The sequence below is a fragment of the Dipodomys ordii genome, unplaced genomic scaffold (genome assembly GCF_000151885.1).
Source record: "Dipodomys ordii isolate 6190 unplaced genomic scaffold, Dord_2.0 Scaffold52, whole genome shotgun sequence".
Lineage (NCBI taxonomy): Eukaryota > Metazoa > Chordata > Mammalia > Rodentia > Heteromyidae > Dipodomys > Dipodomys ordii.
Genome location: NW_012267268.1, coordinates 12613429 through 12626957, shown reverse-complemented (window position 1 = coordinate 12626957; position 13529 = coordinate 12613429). Strand labels below are relative to the sequence as shown.

Here is a 13529-nt window from a genome sequence, read left to right as displayed (position 1 = left end):
AAAAAAAAAAAACCACACACAAAAAAGTTACACACTCAGAAGAGCCAATAGTATATTCGGCATTTCCAATCATGTGCAACACAGGAATTTTTGTCAACACTGCCAATGGAATGGTGATAAAAAGGCAAAATTAGAACTCCTTTCTCAATACAAAATTAAGCTGTACAAAGAAATAAGTTTAAAAGTGCAAGGAAGGGCTGGGAAGGTGGCTCAGTGATACAGTGCTTTCCTCGTATGCATGAGGCCCTGGGTTTGATTCCTCAGCACCACATAAGCAGAAAGACAGAAGTGGTGCTGTGGCTCAAGTGGTAGACCGCTAGCCTTGAGCTGAAGAGCTAAGGGACAGTGCCCAGACCCAAAGTTCAGGCCCCACAACCGGCCAAAAAAAAAAAAAGAAGTGCAAGGAAATCATTACAGTGCTTAAAAAACCAATTTTTTAAAAAAAACTTCATAAGCTAGCAAGAGCAAGCACAAGATCATACATAGGGTGGGGTACATAAGACAGTGAAGTTCTAAAATTCGGAAAGAATTAGGCACAGGGTAAACAAAATTAGCAAGCAGTCTGTAATACTTGGAGACTGAGACAATAATGCCACCATATAGAAAGAGCATTCAAAATCTAGTAGGAAGTCCTAACAGACAAAGAAACACTGCAAAGATGGTCAACTATACCAATACATTCTGATTCAATTAATTTGTTCGTTTATTTATGCATGCTGATCCTGGGGCTTGAACTCAGGGTCTGAGCACTATCCTGAGGTCTTTTGCTCAAGGCCAGCACTCCATCAAGCTAAGCCACAGCTCCATTTCCGGCTTCTTGCTGTTTAACTGGAAGTGAGTCTCCTGGACTTGCCTGGGGATGGCTTTGAACTGTGATCCTCGGATCGCAGCCTCCGGGGTGGCTGGGATTACAGGCGTGCGCTTCCGGTGCCTGGATGCCTGAGGCTGTTTTGCTCAAAGCCGGTCGGTCCTATCTCCTGAACCACGCCAGCAAGCCCTGCTTTTTGCTGAGTAACTGGAGATACAGTCAAGGCCCAATCTGCTCGGGCTGGCCTTGAACCGTGAGCCTCGGATCGCGGGCGCCCGGGACCTACCTTCGAGCGCTCGCCGCACTTTCTCCTTTTTCTCCTGGGCGACTCGCTGCGCCTCCTCGCGCGCCTTCCGGTACAGGTACTCGCGACGCAGGCGGGCTTCGCGGCGCAGCTGGAAAACAGGACCATGGCTACCCGCCCCGGAGCCCTACACCCATCCCCGCACCGACCCCCACGCTGGGGCCGGAGGCCCGACCCCGTCCCTACCATCTTTCCTTCCTGAGGGCCGCTTCCACGTGGGTCCGAGGCACCCTGCGAGCAGAGCGTGCGCCACGGAGGGAATCACTTCCGCCCTCAACCAAGAGGGCCGCCGAAGGCTTCACGGGCGTCCACGGCGGCCCACCTAGCCCGAAGTTAAGATGGCGAACAGCCGAGGGCGTGGCCGAGTGGCGAGTCGCCTCCCCCGAGCCGGCTGAAACGTGAAGACTGAGACGTCCGCCGCGGCTTCACCACGGACTACACAAGTTCGGGAAGTCCAAGGTTAACGTAGTGAGCTGCCAGAACAGCCATCACGGCGGCTCCGTGGAAGCGGCACCGCGAGTGACTAGGTCGTTACCTCCGGACCCCTTCAAGAGCTACACGTAAAGCCGCCAATCGCAATGGCTGCCATACAGCTGCGCCTTCCTCCAGCGCCACCGCGGTGGAGGGGCGGCTTCTGCGAGTGCCTCGAAGCTGCCTCCGGCCCTCGCACACAGCCAGGCCGGCCGGCTTCTCGGGGCAGCCACTCCGCGCTGCTCCGCGGCGGCCCGGCCGTTAGCGCTACCCCCGGGCCTGGCAACCGTTGGCCTCGGGCCTCCATCGGGAGCGCCTCTTGGGGGCAGGGCCTCCGCCGGAGCGCCGCTGAGAGGCGGCCCTCGGACTCTCATTGGTTGTCGCGCCGGCGCGCTGGACCGTGATTGGGCAGCTGGAACGAGGTGAGTCCGGGACCAAGAGCTCAGTGCTCCTGAGACCTGTGTGCGGCCGACCGATGGCAGCCCCGGATCTGCGGGGGGAGTTGGACTCGCTGTTCTTGCAGCTGCTCGGAGACCTGGAGGAGCTGGAAGCGAAGCGGGCGGCGCTGAACGCCCGGGTGGAGGAGGTGGGCTCCGGGAGCGGGAGGGCGGGCGGCGGGTGCCGGCCGCCGGCCGCCTTCTCACTCTTTCCTCTTGTCAGGGCTGGCTCTCGCTCGCCAAGGCCCGCTACGCCATGGGCGCCAAGTCGGTGGGGCCCCTGCAGTTCGCCTCCCGGATGGAGCCCCAGGTGCGCGTGCGTGCCAGGTGAGCTGCCTCCGGCGCCAGGGCGGGCGGGCAGCGACCCGGCTCGGGCAGTGACAGGACCGCCTTTACTCTCCGTGCTTTAGCGAGGCCCAGGAAGGACTGCAGACGTTCCGAGTGGTCAGAGCGGACACCCAGACCCCGGAAGAGGTGGGGCCCCGTGATGCAGGTGAGGTCCCAGAACTTTCTGTCAGGACCCCTCGCAGATCTCAAAAGAAAAACCACAATACAGTCGAAATGGTTGTAGTCAGGCTGTGGCGATGAAGAACCATCAAGCTGAAGGTCAAAGTATCTTGACAGATTGGCTTTGCTTTAGACTTTACTAGGAAAGATTAGAGAAGTTATAGGTGGATTGTTATACCTGGGGCAGGTTTTCCAATTAGGAGACATTCCGCTGAAGCCAAATGTTCACCTCTTGCCTATTTGGAGGAATAAACTTCTTTTGCCAATTAATCTTTCTTAAGACAAAGAATGGATAGTTGAAAGACCTGTATCCGTTTTTTGCAGCATGCTCAGACAGAATTGACAAGGTCAGTGTGCTATGATAATCATGATGAAGAGTGTCATCAAATTACAAATGAAAAAGGTGGTGCTATTTTCTAGGAACACAACAAGGTTTGGGGGGGAGGGGAGGATTTTCTAACTTTCAATTTTTTTTTCAGCATCAAGAGCTCAGAATAAGTACACTGCCACCAAGACAGTAAAGATGGAATTATAAGGCCCCAATCTCCTGTAATTTTCTCCCCCCAGCTCTACGCAGACGCAAAGGCCCTGCTAAGACCCCAGAGCCAGAGTCCTCTGCAGTCCCACAGGACCCCCTAAACTGGTTTGGAATCCTGGTTCCTCACAGTCTTAGGCAGGCCCAAGCGAGCTTCCGAGATGGTGAGTGAATTCTGCCAGTTGGTCGTGTGTGCCTGCCTGCGCTAAATTCTAGCTCTTTGTTCACAAGGAACACTTACCAACTAATATCACATTAAGGGTTTGCAGATTTTCTCCATTGCAAACTTTCGTTGCATATCTGCTGTCTTTTTTAACATTTACTGGCAGAATTTTAGATCCCTGCTAGCTGCAGGGATACAGTAAGGGACAAATAGCCTCCATGAAATGTTTATTTTGTGAGGAAGAAGAACGCAATGTGTAAATAACTAGGCTTTTCAAATAGTAGTAAACGGTTAAAATTGTGAGAGAGAGAAAAAAAGGATGGAGTAGGATAGGAGTGGGTGGTGGGAGCTGCTTTAGGAAGAGCAGTCAAGGAATGTCTCTCTGAGGACATGTGGGAAGAGCTTTATGAGTGGTCTGGGAGAACAGTGTTCTAGGCAGAGAGGAAATGCATCTCATATATTGGAGAAAGCACAGAGAGGAGGCCAACAAAGTGAAGTCAGTGCAGTGGGAATGAATACTAGGGGCCCTGGGCTGGTTGTTAGCCCTGGGTGATGTGCGCCCGGTGAGGACTCTAACCACAAGGTAACTGAACAGAAAGGATAGGGCAATAGAACAGAGAATAGGAGTGCTCAGTTGGGACTGGAGGGCAGAGAGGAAGCAGGTGTGATGAGAAGCCAGGTGTGAGATGCAAGTAGAGGCAGTGGAGATGAGGACTTGTACATATCTTGAGAACAGAAGTCCCAGCATTTGCTAACAGCTTAGTTGTAAGAATAAGGGAAGAAAATTAGAAGAGCTCATGGGCTCTACCCAGGCCCTGGGAAAGTAGAACTGCCTTCCCTTTGAATGGGTGGTTGCAGGGCAGCAGCTGAGAGGAAGAAGGGAGGTAAGTAAGTGTGATATGTCTTATCAAATACTCAGGTACAGTGTCTGGTTGCTTGGGCACATGCCTCGAGTTGGAGAGGCCTGGGGTGGAGAGACATCTGGGAGTACACTACAGACAGAGTGAAGGTATTTAAATCCCAAGTTGGAAGGTTAAAGCTGAAATGGGATTGTTAAAGCAGAGTATCTGAGAGTGTGGAATGTGGGAGAGGAATAGCAGCACCCACGGGGCAGAATCCAAGAGGAGAGGTTGTTTCCTAGAGGGAACACTTAGTAGGAAGCTGAAGATTGAAAACTGCTAGACTGTGATGTGGAGGAATAAATGGCAAAGAGGTGTTATTTCTCAATACCATGGTGACATTTTTTTCCTTTTGCTCAGGCCTGCAGCTGGCTGCAGATATAGCCAGCCTCCAGACTCGAATCAACTGGGGTAGAAGCCAGCTCAGGGAGCTCCAGGAAGAAATCAAGCGGCTTGAGCCTGGGGCTGCCTGACTTGTGTCCAGAGGAGGGCACCAGGCACAGCTGTTCTTGGACGTGGCTCTATATATCAGGCCTCCTTCCCCTTCCCATGCCCCTTATCCACCTAATGTTTCCTCCTTAACATTTTAATGACCTTGGTCTGCATGTTTCTGGCTATGTGAGGTGTAAAGTTGGAGAGGCAAACTGGGGAAAATGGAAAGCCACTTTTGTGAAACCTCTTCTATGCTCATGTTCTCAGAGGATCCCCCTCATAGGTAACAGGTACAAGGTGGCTCATGTTAGTGAAACAGTTGAAAAATTCATGTATCAGTCAAGTGTGGTCTTGTTCCTGGATGATGAAACACTGCAAACAGTGGCAGAGCAAGACAAGTAGTACAGATCCTCCATGGATGGAGGAAAAGGCGGCCATGCATAGCTGACAGATTAGGCCACTATGATTTAAATAAGTAACAAGAAAAACACCCAGCTGAGCATAGCAGTGCTTGCTTGTAGTCCCAGCTATTTTTGAGGATGAGGCAAAAGGATTTGAGAAGGAACCCTTAAGCTCTCTAGTTGGGAGATCAGCCTGGGCAACATAGACTTTGTCTTAAAAACCAAAACACAAATCCTGAGCAGATGGGCAGGCCTCTGCAGGAAGTAAACAATCTGACCTGCATTTTCAAAGGAATTCTTAGCATAGGAAGAAACTTTGCAGGTTTCAAATCCTGTCTTTATTTCACCAGCAGTACAGTACTGTGTTTCCACATGTGGAAGGACCAGCTGTATTTCCAGCTCTGGGAACCCTGTCCTTGCCTCACTTTTCTACTGTTCTTTTCTTTTTTAAAAAAGCAATTTCTAGGAGCTCTTGTCTTGAGGAATCTTTTAATCTTCTGTTTTCATTATTTTCACTGTATTTAAAATAAAACATTACATCAAGCTGCACAGGAAAATTGAATAGTTAATAAAATGAAAGATTTAGTAACAGTCCATAAGCTCTTGTGTTTTAAAAGTCAATTTTAAAAGTATAGTTGAGGTTATCAACAATTCCATGATTTTAAGATTGGGGATTTAAGGCAGTGATACGGGAATTCTCCACTGTTTTCCCTGTGAGCCTCCGTAGTTTCTGTTGGAAGTATGGTTTGAGTTCACACTCACCCTTTCTATACCATGTGTGCGCTTATACAGTGTAGAAAAATTGACCTTACCCCTTCCTGATGTCATCTTGCATACTCGTGTAAATTCTGGATTTTGACATTAGGTTTCACTGGTTTTAGTACACCGGCGCACAGGTTTAATCCTGTAGACTTATTGAGTAGCTGGGAGGAGGTGGTTTATTTATGTATTTGTTTTTTGAGGAGGGGTGGTCCTTTCAGCTTCAGTGATTAGCCTAAAGGGAGGAAAGCTTCTGAACCCGAGGAAAATGACACACCTCTGACTCCTTTGTTCCATCAAAGATTAAGTTTCTTAAAATCTTATCAACAAAAGAAGTGGTGAGGCCTTTGTGGGGAAAAATATTCCTCCAGGAGGAAGAAACTCCTGTGGCCGCCGGTCCGAGTGTACTGGCCCTGCTCTAGCGGGAGGTGGCCGGCAGAACCTTCACTGGGCAGTCGGAGCGTGGCAGTCCCTGGCGGGGCGGGGCGGGGCGGGGCGGGGCGGGGCGGAGCGGAGGAGGTGCTACGTTTCCTACGTTAGGGACTGGATTGGCAAAGACAGCACGCTCAGGAAAGCACTTCCGCCGGGGTGAAGAGATTCCAGGCCTCGGAAGTGGCTGCGCTCCGGGGAGAGGGCCGGCTTCTAAGGACTGCGCAGCCGTAGTCGGGGGCAGGTCTTAACGGGCGGGCTTTGCCATACTGTGGTTTGCTGACGTAAGTGACGTAAATAGATATACCAATCAGTCTCCAGCAGGCTTCTAGCAAGCAGTTCCCATATGGTCTAGCGGTTAGGATTCCTGGTTTTCACCCAGGCGGCCCGGGTTCGACTCCCGGTATGGGAAGTTGCGTTTTTACTTCTTGAAGAACTCGATGCTAGCGAACCTCGGCCTTCGTTCCTCTGTATTTTGATAGAAATGGCTCAAACTAAATATGAAAGTGGAAATATTAAGTCATTAATTTTGTCAGTCTCCTCTGTGGACTGCACGCTCCTACCGGCGCCCCCTGGGGAGTAAGGGAGGGAGATGGAGGGAGGGGTGAAGAAGGGGAAAGGTAAGAGGTGGAGGGGGAGAGGCAGAGGGAGAAATGGAGGAGGAAGAGGAGGAGAAGGAAGGGGGGGGAGGAGTGAGAAGGGAGTGTTAGGACCAGGTTAAATTAAACAAATATAGTATTAAACTAAGGAAGAAGGAAATTTAACTGAGATAATTAAGTCCCCCGACCTAAAAATAATAAACGCAAACTTCAGAAAGGGTAACAAAACTGTGGCTTGACGTTTACCAAGAATTGCAAAGCGAGTAAAAACAGGGCTGACAGTAGGCAAGGCTAACCACCAATGTCCCAATGTCTGTGTGTGTGTGTGTGTGTGTGTGTGTGTGTGTGTGTGTGTGTGTGAAAGAGAGAGAGAGAGAAGGAAGAGAGAGATTATGCTTGCTCAGCAAATATACTAAAACATGGAACTTAACCCTTTGCAGTTAGCTTTTATTGATTAGTAAGAATAAGGCCAAACTTGAAAGGTGGGATCTCCCATTAGAAGAAAACCCAAAACTGGGAACAAAGGGAAGATCAAGGATGAGAACTTGGTCTTGATTGATTGTTGAAATTGTAATTGCCATTTATACTTATTAACTGCTAGCTTTATTCTGTAACTTGCTTCCTTACTGATTATGAAATTACCACTGACCACCTGTGAGTGGCCTCTTAGGTTTTTGCTTTTAAATTCCTTGAGCTATTTGAGTTCAGGGCTGGTCTTCACTGTCCCAATAGTGGAGGTCAGTCGCCACGGCTAATAAAGATTCCTAGCCCGAGAGACGAGTATTGGTGACTCCTTTCGCAGATCGTGGGTTTGAGTCCCACGGGCCCAGGGAAGTTGGGATACTTCAAGGGGAGGAGTGGAGGGGAGGTGGAGAAGAAAGAAGGGAGGGGGGAGGAGTGCGGGGAGGAAGGCTGAGCAGGTTGCCCCACCCCAAGTGATCACTGCTCTCTGGGGAGCTGAGGCCCAGCTAGCTTAAGAAGCTTGGTCCACGTTCTGTTGTATTGGGAGTGGGGGGGGGGGGGGAGGGTCTTTTCTCTCACATGTAGAATCAGTCGACTTGAAACGTCTAATTTTTACGTTTATTTTGAGACAGACTCACACTATGTAGCCCAGGCTGGCCCTGAGCTCAAGATCCTCTTGCCTTTCTGGTTTGTTTTTTGTTTTTTATTGTAAAGGTGATGTGCAGAGGGGCTACATTTACATAAATCAGGTAATGAGTACATTTTGAATGGTGTCAACTCCTCCCTCATTCTCTCCCAGTTTTTCTCCTCCTGGCTTCCCTCCCCCAAGTTGTTTAGTTTATTTCCAACATAGTGTCTAGTGGGTTTCACTGCTGTTTTCCCTTTGTCCCACTGTTTCTGTGCTTCCCCTTCCCCTACCCAAATCAGATAAACTTATAAACAAAAAGGTACAAAAATTAAAAAACAAGGACTGGGAAGGCGACTCAGTGGTAGAGTGCTTGCCTCGCATGCATGAGGCCCTGGGTTCAATTCCTCAGCACCACATACGCAGAAAAAGCTAGAAGTGGCGCTGTGGCCCAAGTGGTAGAGTGCTAGCCTTGAGCTGAAGAGCTGAGGGACAGCGCCCATGTCCAGAGTTCAGGCCCCACAACCAGCAAAAAAAACAAAAAACAAAACAACCGGGCACTGGTGGCTCACGCCTATAATCCTATAATCCTAGCTACTCAGGAAGCTGTGATCTGTGGATTGGTTCAAAACCAGCCCAGGCAGAAAAGGCCTTGAGACTCTAATCTCCAATAAACCTACAGAAAACCAACCAGAAGTGGCACTGTAGCTCAAGTGGTAGAGTGCTTGCCTTGAGCTGAAGAGCTGAGGGACAGCACCCAGGCCCAGAGTTCAAGCCCCACAACCAACAACAACAAAAAAAAAAAAAAGAAAAAAATCAAAACAGCAAAGAAGGGAATTAACCAAATTAAAAAGAAAAGAAGAAAAGAACCGCAAGCAGTACAATAAAAAAACCTCTTCCATTTCTTGGAGTTCATTTCAATAAGTATCATTCTATATGATCTTACGCATATAGCTATTGAGCCCTTATAATCATCTCCTAAGAATATCTTCCTTAGTTCTTCCTGCGCAAATGCTTGGTGTTATTTAATCATGTCTAAATTTTTTTTTTTACTATCCATTGGGTTTACTTTTAAATTTATAGGCACATTTTAGTTATTACAAATGAGGAAAGCCATGCAGCCCATATTTCTTTGGGTCTAGTATTTTTTTTTCAAGTTTTTCGATTTCCTTACAAATGAGGGGCAATGTCATTCTTTCTTATGGAAGCATAGAATTCCACTGTGGTTATATATCATATTTGTTTGATCATTATCCACTGAGGTGCATCTGGGTTAAGTCCATATCTTGACTATGGTAAACAGTGTTGCAATGAACATAGTTGTGTTGGTGTCTTTAGTGTAGTCTGGTTTGTGGTCAAATAGATAGATGCCCAGAAGTGTGATTGTGGGTCATAGGGAAGCTTAATATTGCTTTCCAAAGTGGTTGACCGAGTTTAATTCCCAACAACAGTGTTGTAGTATTCCCTTTTGGGCACATCGCTGCCAGCCTCTGTTATTGTTAGTTTTCTGATAATTTGCTTTTCCATTTAGAGTGCTGGTATTACAAGTGTGAGTCAAGGACCCACATTTTTTAATTACTCCTCTGGGCCAAAACAAGCACACTTCCCAGCAAAGGGAGAACCAAACCTCTAAACACCAAGTCAACAAGTACCTTCCTCAATTTTCCACCCCTTTTTTGCCTGCCAGTTCTTTATGTTAACTCAAGATTTTAAAAATTAGCACACATAATTATGTGAAGGGGTTTTATTGTGGTATTTTCAGATGCCATACTCATGATCTGTTTTGCTCCCCCTCTCCCGTTTCCCTCTATTCAAACAGTATTTAGTGTGTTAATTGTGCTATACTATCTAATATATTTTGATCATGTTCAACCCCTAGCCCCTCTTCTCTCCCTCTCCCCTTTCCTACAGCTGCCTCCTCCACAGTTCCCCTTTATGTTCATGTTCCATTATTCTTATTGTTGTTATCATTTGAAGTCTAGATTCTGTATGAGATATTTGGTTCGTTGAGCTTGGCTTATCTTGCCCAACATAATGATTCATCCACTTTCTTACAAATAATTTCATTCTTCGTTCTAGCTGAATAATACTCTACTATGTGTACACATCACATTTGCTTTGTCCATTAACCAGTTGATAGTCACTTAAGCTGACTCCATAGTTTGGCAGTTGGGGGTTATTTTCTTGTGGGTGGGCATTCTGACTGAGGTGAAATTGAGTCTCAGTGTTGTTTTGCTATGCATTGTTTTCATGGCTAAGGATTTGGACATTTTGTTATGTATTTGTTGGCCATTTATACTTCATTTAATTTGTCCATTTGTTAATAGAGTTACTTATTCTTTTTGGTGTTTAAGCTTCTGAGATCTTTGTATATTATTTTTTTGTAATTTTTTTGGTCAGTCATGGGTCTTGAGCCCAGGGCCTGAGCATTACCCTTGAGCTTTTTTGCTCAAAGTTAGCACTGTACCACTTTGAGCCACAGCTCCAATTCCAGTTTTCTAGTGGTTAATTGTAAATAAGAGTATTGCGGACTTTACTGCTCATGCAATTCTCAGATCTCGGCCTCCTGGGTAGCTAGGATTACAGGCATGAGCCACCAGTGCCCAGTTAATTTTTTATTGTTATTGTAAAGGTATTGTACAGAGGGGTTACAGTTACATAAGTCAGGTAAAGAGTGCATTTCTTTTCAAACAATATCACCGGTTCCCTCACACTCTCAATCCTTGTTTAGTCTTAATATTAGTCCTTTTTCCAATGAGTAGCTTACAAAGATTTTCTCTTATTTAATAAGTTGTCTCTTGATTTTTCTAAAGTCTTTCTTTGCTGTGTAGAATCTTTTAATTTTATACTATTTTATTTGTCCATTTTTACTTTTAGTTCCAATCCAGAATAATTTTGTGCAGACGAGGCCCTGTGTTTAGTTTAATACTAATTTCTCCATCCATTTATACTTTTTAGTTAAGAAATTATCCTTATAATTGTTCCTTTAAAGATAGTAGTTAAAATAGAATATAATAGTTGGAACTCCAGCATGTGAATACCTTAGCATGTATGTTATACCCCCAATCCTGATAGTAAGAAAAAAGAAGCCAGGAGCCAGGAGCTCACAGCTGTAATCCTAGCTACTCACGAGGCTGAAATTTGCTGATCATGATTCAAAGCCAGCCTAGGCAGGTACATCTGTGAGACTCTTATCTCCAATTACCCACCAAAAACAAAAACCAAAAAAGGCCTAGAGTTGTGGCTCAATCAGTAGAGTGTTAGCCTTGAGCAAAGAGGCTCAGGAACAGTGCCTAGACCCTAAATTCAACCTAAGGACAGGAACAAAAAAATTTTTAAGCAAAACAATAAAACCCACAAATTCTTATGTGCATCAGAACATTTTAATGAAATTGCTTCCCTGACAATTAGAAAGAAAGGTGAGTACAGAATCACAGTTTACCAGGGGCAGAGAGGCTGGTGCCAATAACTGTAGGGAAATTTACAGGATAGTTGCTAGAGACTAATGGCATAAAAGATAAATCCTGCTGAAAGAATCAGTATCATGAACTTTCTTGGGTTTCAGGTTAATTATCAGAAAAAGTATGATTGGGGAAAAAGCAACCAATTATAACTGTGCCATGGGCATCTTTTTCACCTTAAAAATGGTCAATATTCATGGAAACTAGCAAAACCCATGCATTATAGCCTTTGTGTTTCATAAAAGCAGAGAAAAGAAAACCAAGAAGCACTCATGAAAATCACAGCTGAGGGAGCACAGGCTCATTTGTTAAAAGACTAATACCTAATCATAAGTTTATGGAACAGTCTACTGCTTCCACCTATTACTATTACATCACCAGGCTTCCCATACAATAACCAAGGTGTTATGGTGTTATTGCTGAACAAACTTCAAGGCTCAGAATTTAAAAGTGAAGAAACTTCTAGGGTAAGAAAATTGATAGATGATGGGAGGAAATAAAATCCTAACCTAGGGGAAACAGAATAAACAGAGCCATGTTCTTTAGTCTGGTAAATAGTATTCATTATCTAATAGTTCTATTCCTTTCTTTTTTTTTTTTTTTGTCGGTCGTGGGCCTTGAACTCTGGGCCTGAGCGCTGTCCCTCAGCTCTTCAACTCAAGGCGAGCGCTCTACTAGAGCTACAGCGCCACTTCCTGTTTTCTGGTGGTTTATTGGAGATAGGAGTCTCACGATCTCTCCTGCCCGGGCTGGCTTTGAACCGCGATCCTCAGATCTCAGCCTCCTGAGTAGCTAGGATTAGAGGCATGAGCCACCAGCGCAGGGCAGTTCTATTCCTTTCTGTTGGTGAAGCATATATAACTTTCAACAACAACAACAAAAGAATGACAAGATGGACAAAACATCTCTGTAACATACGACCTCTGTCAGCTAGTTTCCTGTCTTTGGGACTTGGGGAGCTCTACCACTCTCCTTTATGTCATTATATCTCTCTTCTTCAGAGTCCAAGCTGGCCATGTTTCTTCTCATGTAACATTTGCAAAATTTTTGGCAATCTCCTGCCTAATTCATGGGGTTTCAGACAGCAGATAAAAGGGTCCTCTACAAATTCTCTTGGCTAGCCTCATTTCTAATCCTGGCATCTGTTGCAATGGACAATTGGATCTAAAAATTATATGCCTAATCTCTTTAGCAAAGTTGTCTAACCACACTTTTGGTACTATTCGTAGCAAATCTGGTTTCCATATCTTTTGTAATTTGAACAGCCTGAGAACCTCCAAATTCATCTTCTGTCAATTCCTTTTGACTTCTGCATTTCTTTCTCAGTGTATCTCTTTCACCTTTTGCTGTAAGTGCAAGAAGGAATCAAGCCATGCCTTCAACATGTTGCTTAAAAATGTTCTTTCTATTTTCCATCCAATTACCAAACATTATTTAGGTAAATTTTCTATCACTTTATAAGAAGTATCTCTTTTCCTCTAGTATGCAATACCATGTTCCTAATTTATTTTGAAACCTCACTAGAAATACATTTAACATTAATTATTTTTATTTTTTTATTTTGTCTGTCATGGGGCTTGAACTCAGGGTCTAGGCGCTGTCCCTGAGCTTTTGCCCTCAAGGCTAGCACTCTACCACTTTAAGCCACAGCACCACTTCCAGTTCTTTGGTGGTTAATTGGAGATAAGAGTCTCACAGACTTTCCTGCCTGGGCTGGATCTGAATCATGCTCTACAAATCTCAGCCTCCTAAGTAGCTAGGACTACAGGCATGAGCCACCAGTGGTTGGAAATGATATTTTATTATTCTTATTATAGCATTATTTCTACTGATATTCTGCTCATGACAATAAAGCAATTTCCTAAAAGCAGAGATGCTGTCCCTATATTTCTTATCTCTTTCTGACTTCTCATAAGAATGAATATTTATTGACCTACAGCTTTCTAATCAAGAGATTCTGGATCTTTTCTATCATAATTATCATGATCTTCAGATGTCTACCATAATCTTCAAATTTCTCTTCATTACCCAATTCTAATCCATTTCACATTTTGGGGGACATGGGGAAGGGAGCAACTTAGGACCTGGGTGCTGTCCCTTAGCATTTTTGCTCAAGTCTAGTGCTCTACCACTTAAGGCATAGCTCCATTCATTTTCATAGTTCTTTAATATACTTGTTATGGGAACATCTTACTTCTTGGTATCAAAATATTAGTTTCCTAAGATTTTTTTTTTTT

The 13529-nt window shown here is 45.3% G+C and overlaps 2 protein-coding genes and 1 non-coding gene across 3 annotated transcripts in view; 2 read left to right on the top strand and 1 right to left on the bottom strand.

Moving 5' to 3' along the window:
* The window catches only part of Imp4 (IMP4, U3 small nucleolar ribonucleoprotein), a 7610-nt gene extending 5734 nt beyond the window's left edge, over positions 1–1876 (bottom strand). The window contains exons 1-2 of the mRNA XM_013020722.1: positions 1299–1876; positions 1095–1203 (exon numbers count right to left, since the gene is read on the bottom strand). Of these exons, the coding sequence (XP_012876176.1) occupies positions 1095–1203; positions 1299–1301 (112 nt within the window). The 5' untranslated portion in view covers positions 1302–1876. The remainder of the gene's footprint in view (positions 1–1094; positions 1204–1298) is intronic.
* A 122-nt stretch (positions 1877–1998) lies between these two features.
* On the top strand, positions 1999–5553 carry Ccdc115 (coiled-coil domain containing 115). Its single transcript, XM_013020713.1, has 5 exons — positions 1999–2169; positions 2244–2347; positions 2431–2513; positions 3095–3226; positions 4485–5553. Exons 1-5 carry the CDS (start codon positions 2059–2061, stop codon positions 4595–4597), a joined length of 543 nt encoding a protein of 180 aa, XP_012876167.1. The 5' UTR covers positions 1999–2058; the 3' UTR covers positions 4598–5553.
* A 932-nt stretch (positions 5554–6485) lies between these two features.
* Trnae-uuc lies at positions 6486–6557 on the top strand. Its single transcript has one exon. It is a non-coding gene; the product is annotated as a tRNA-Glu (tRNA).
* Positions 6558–13529: the final 6972 nt, after the last annotated feature.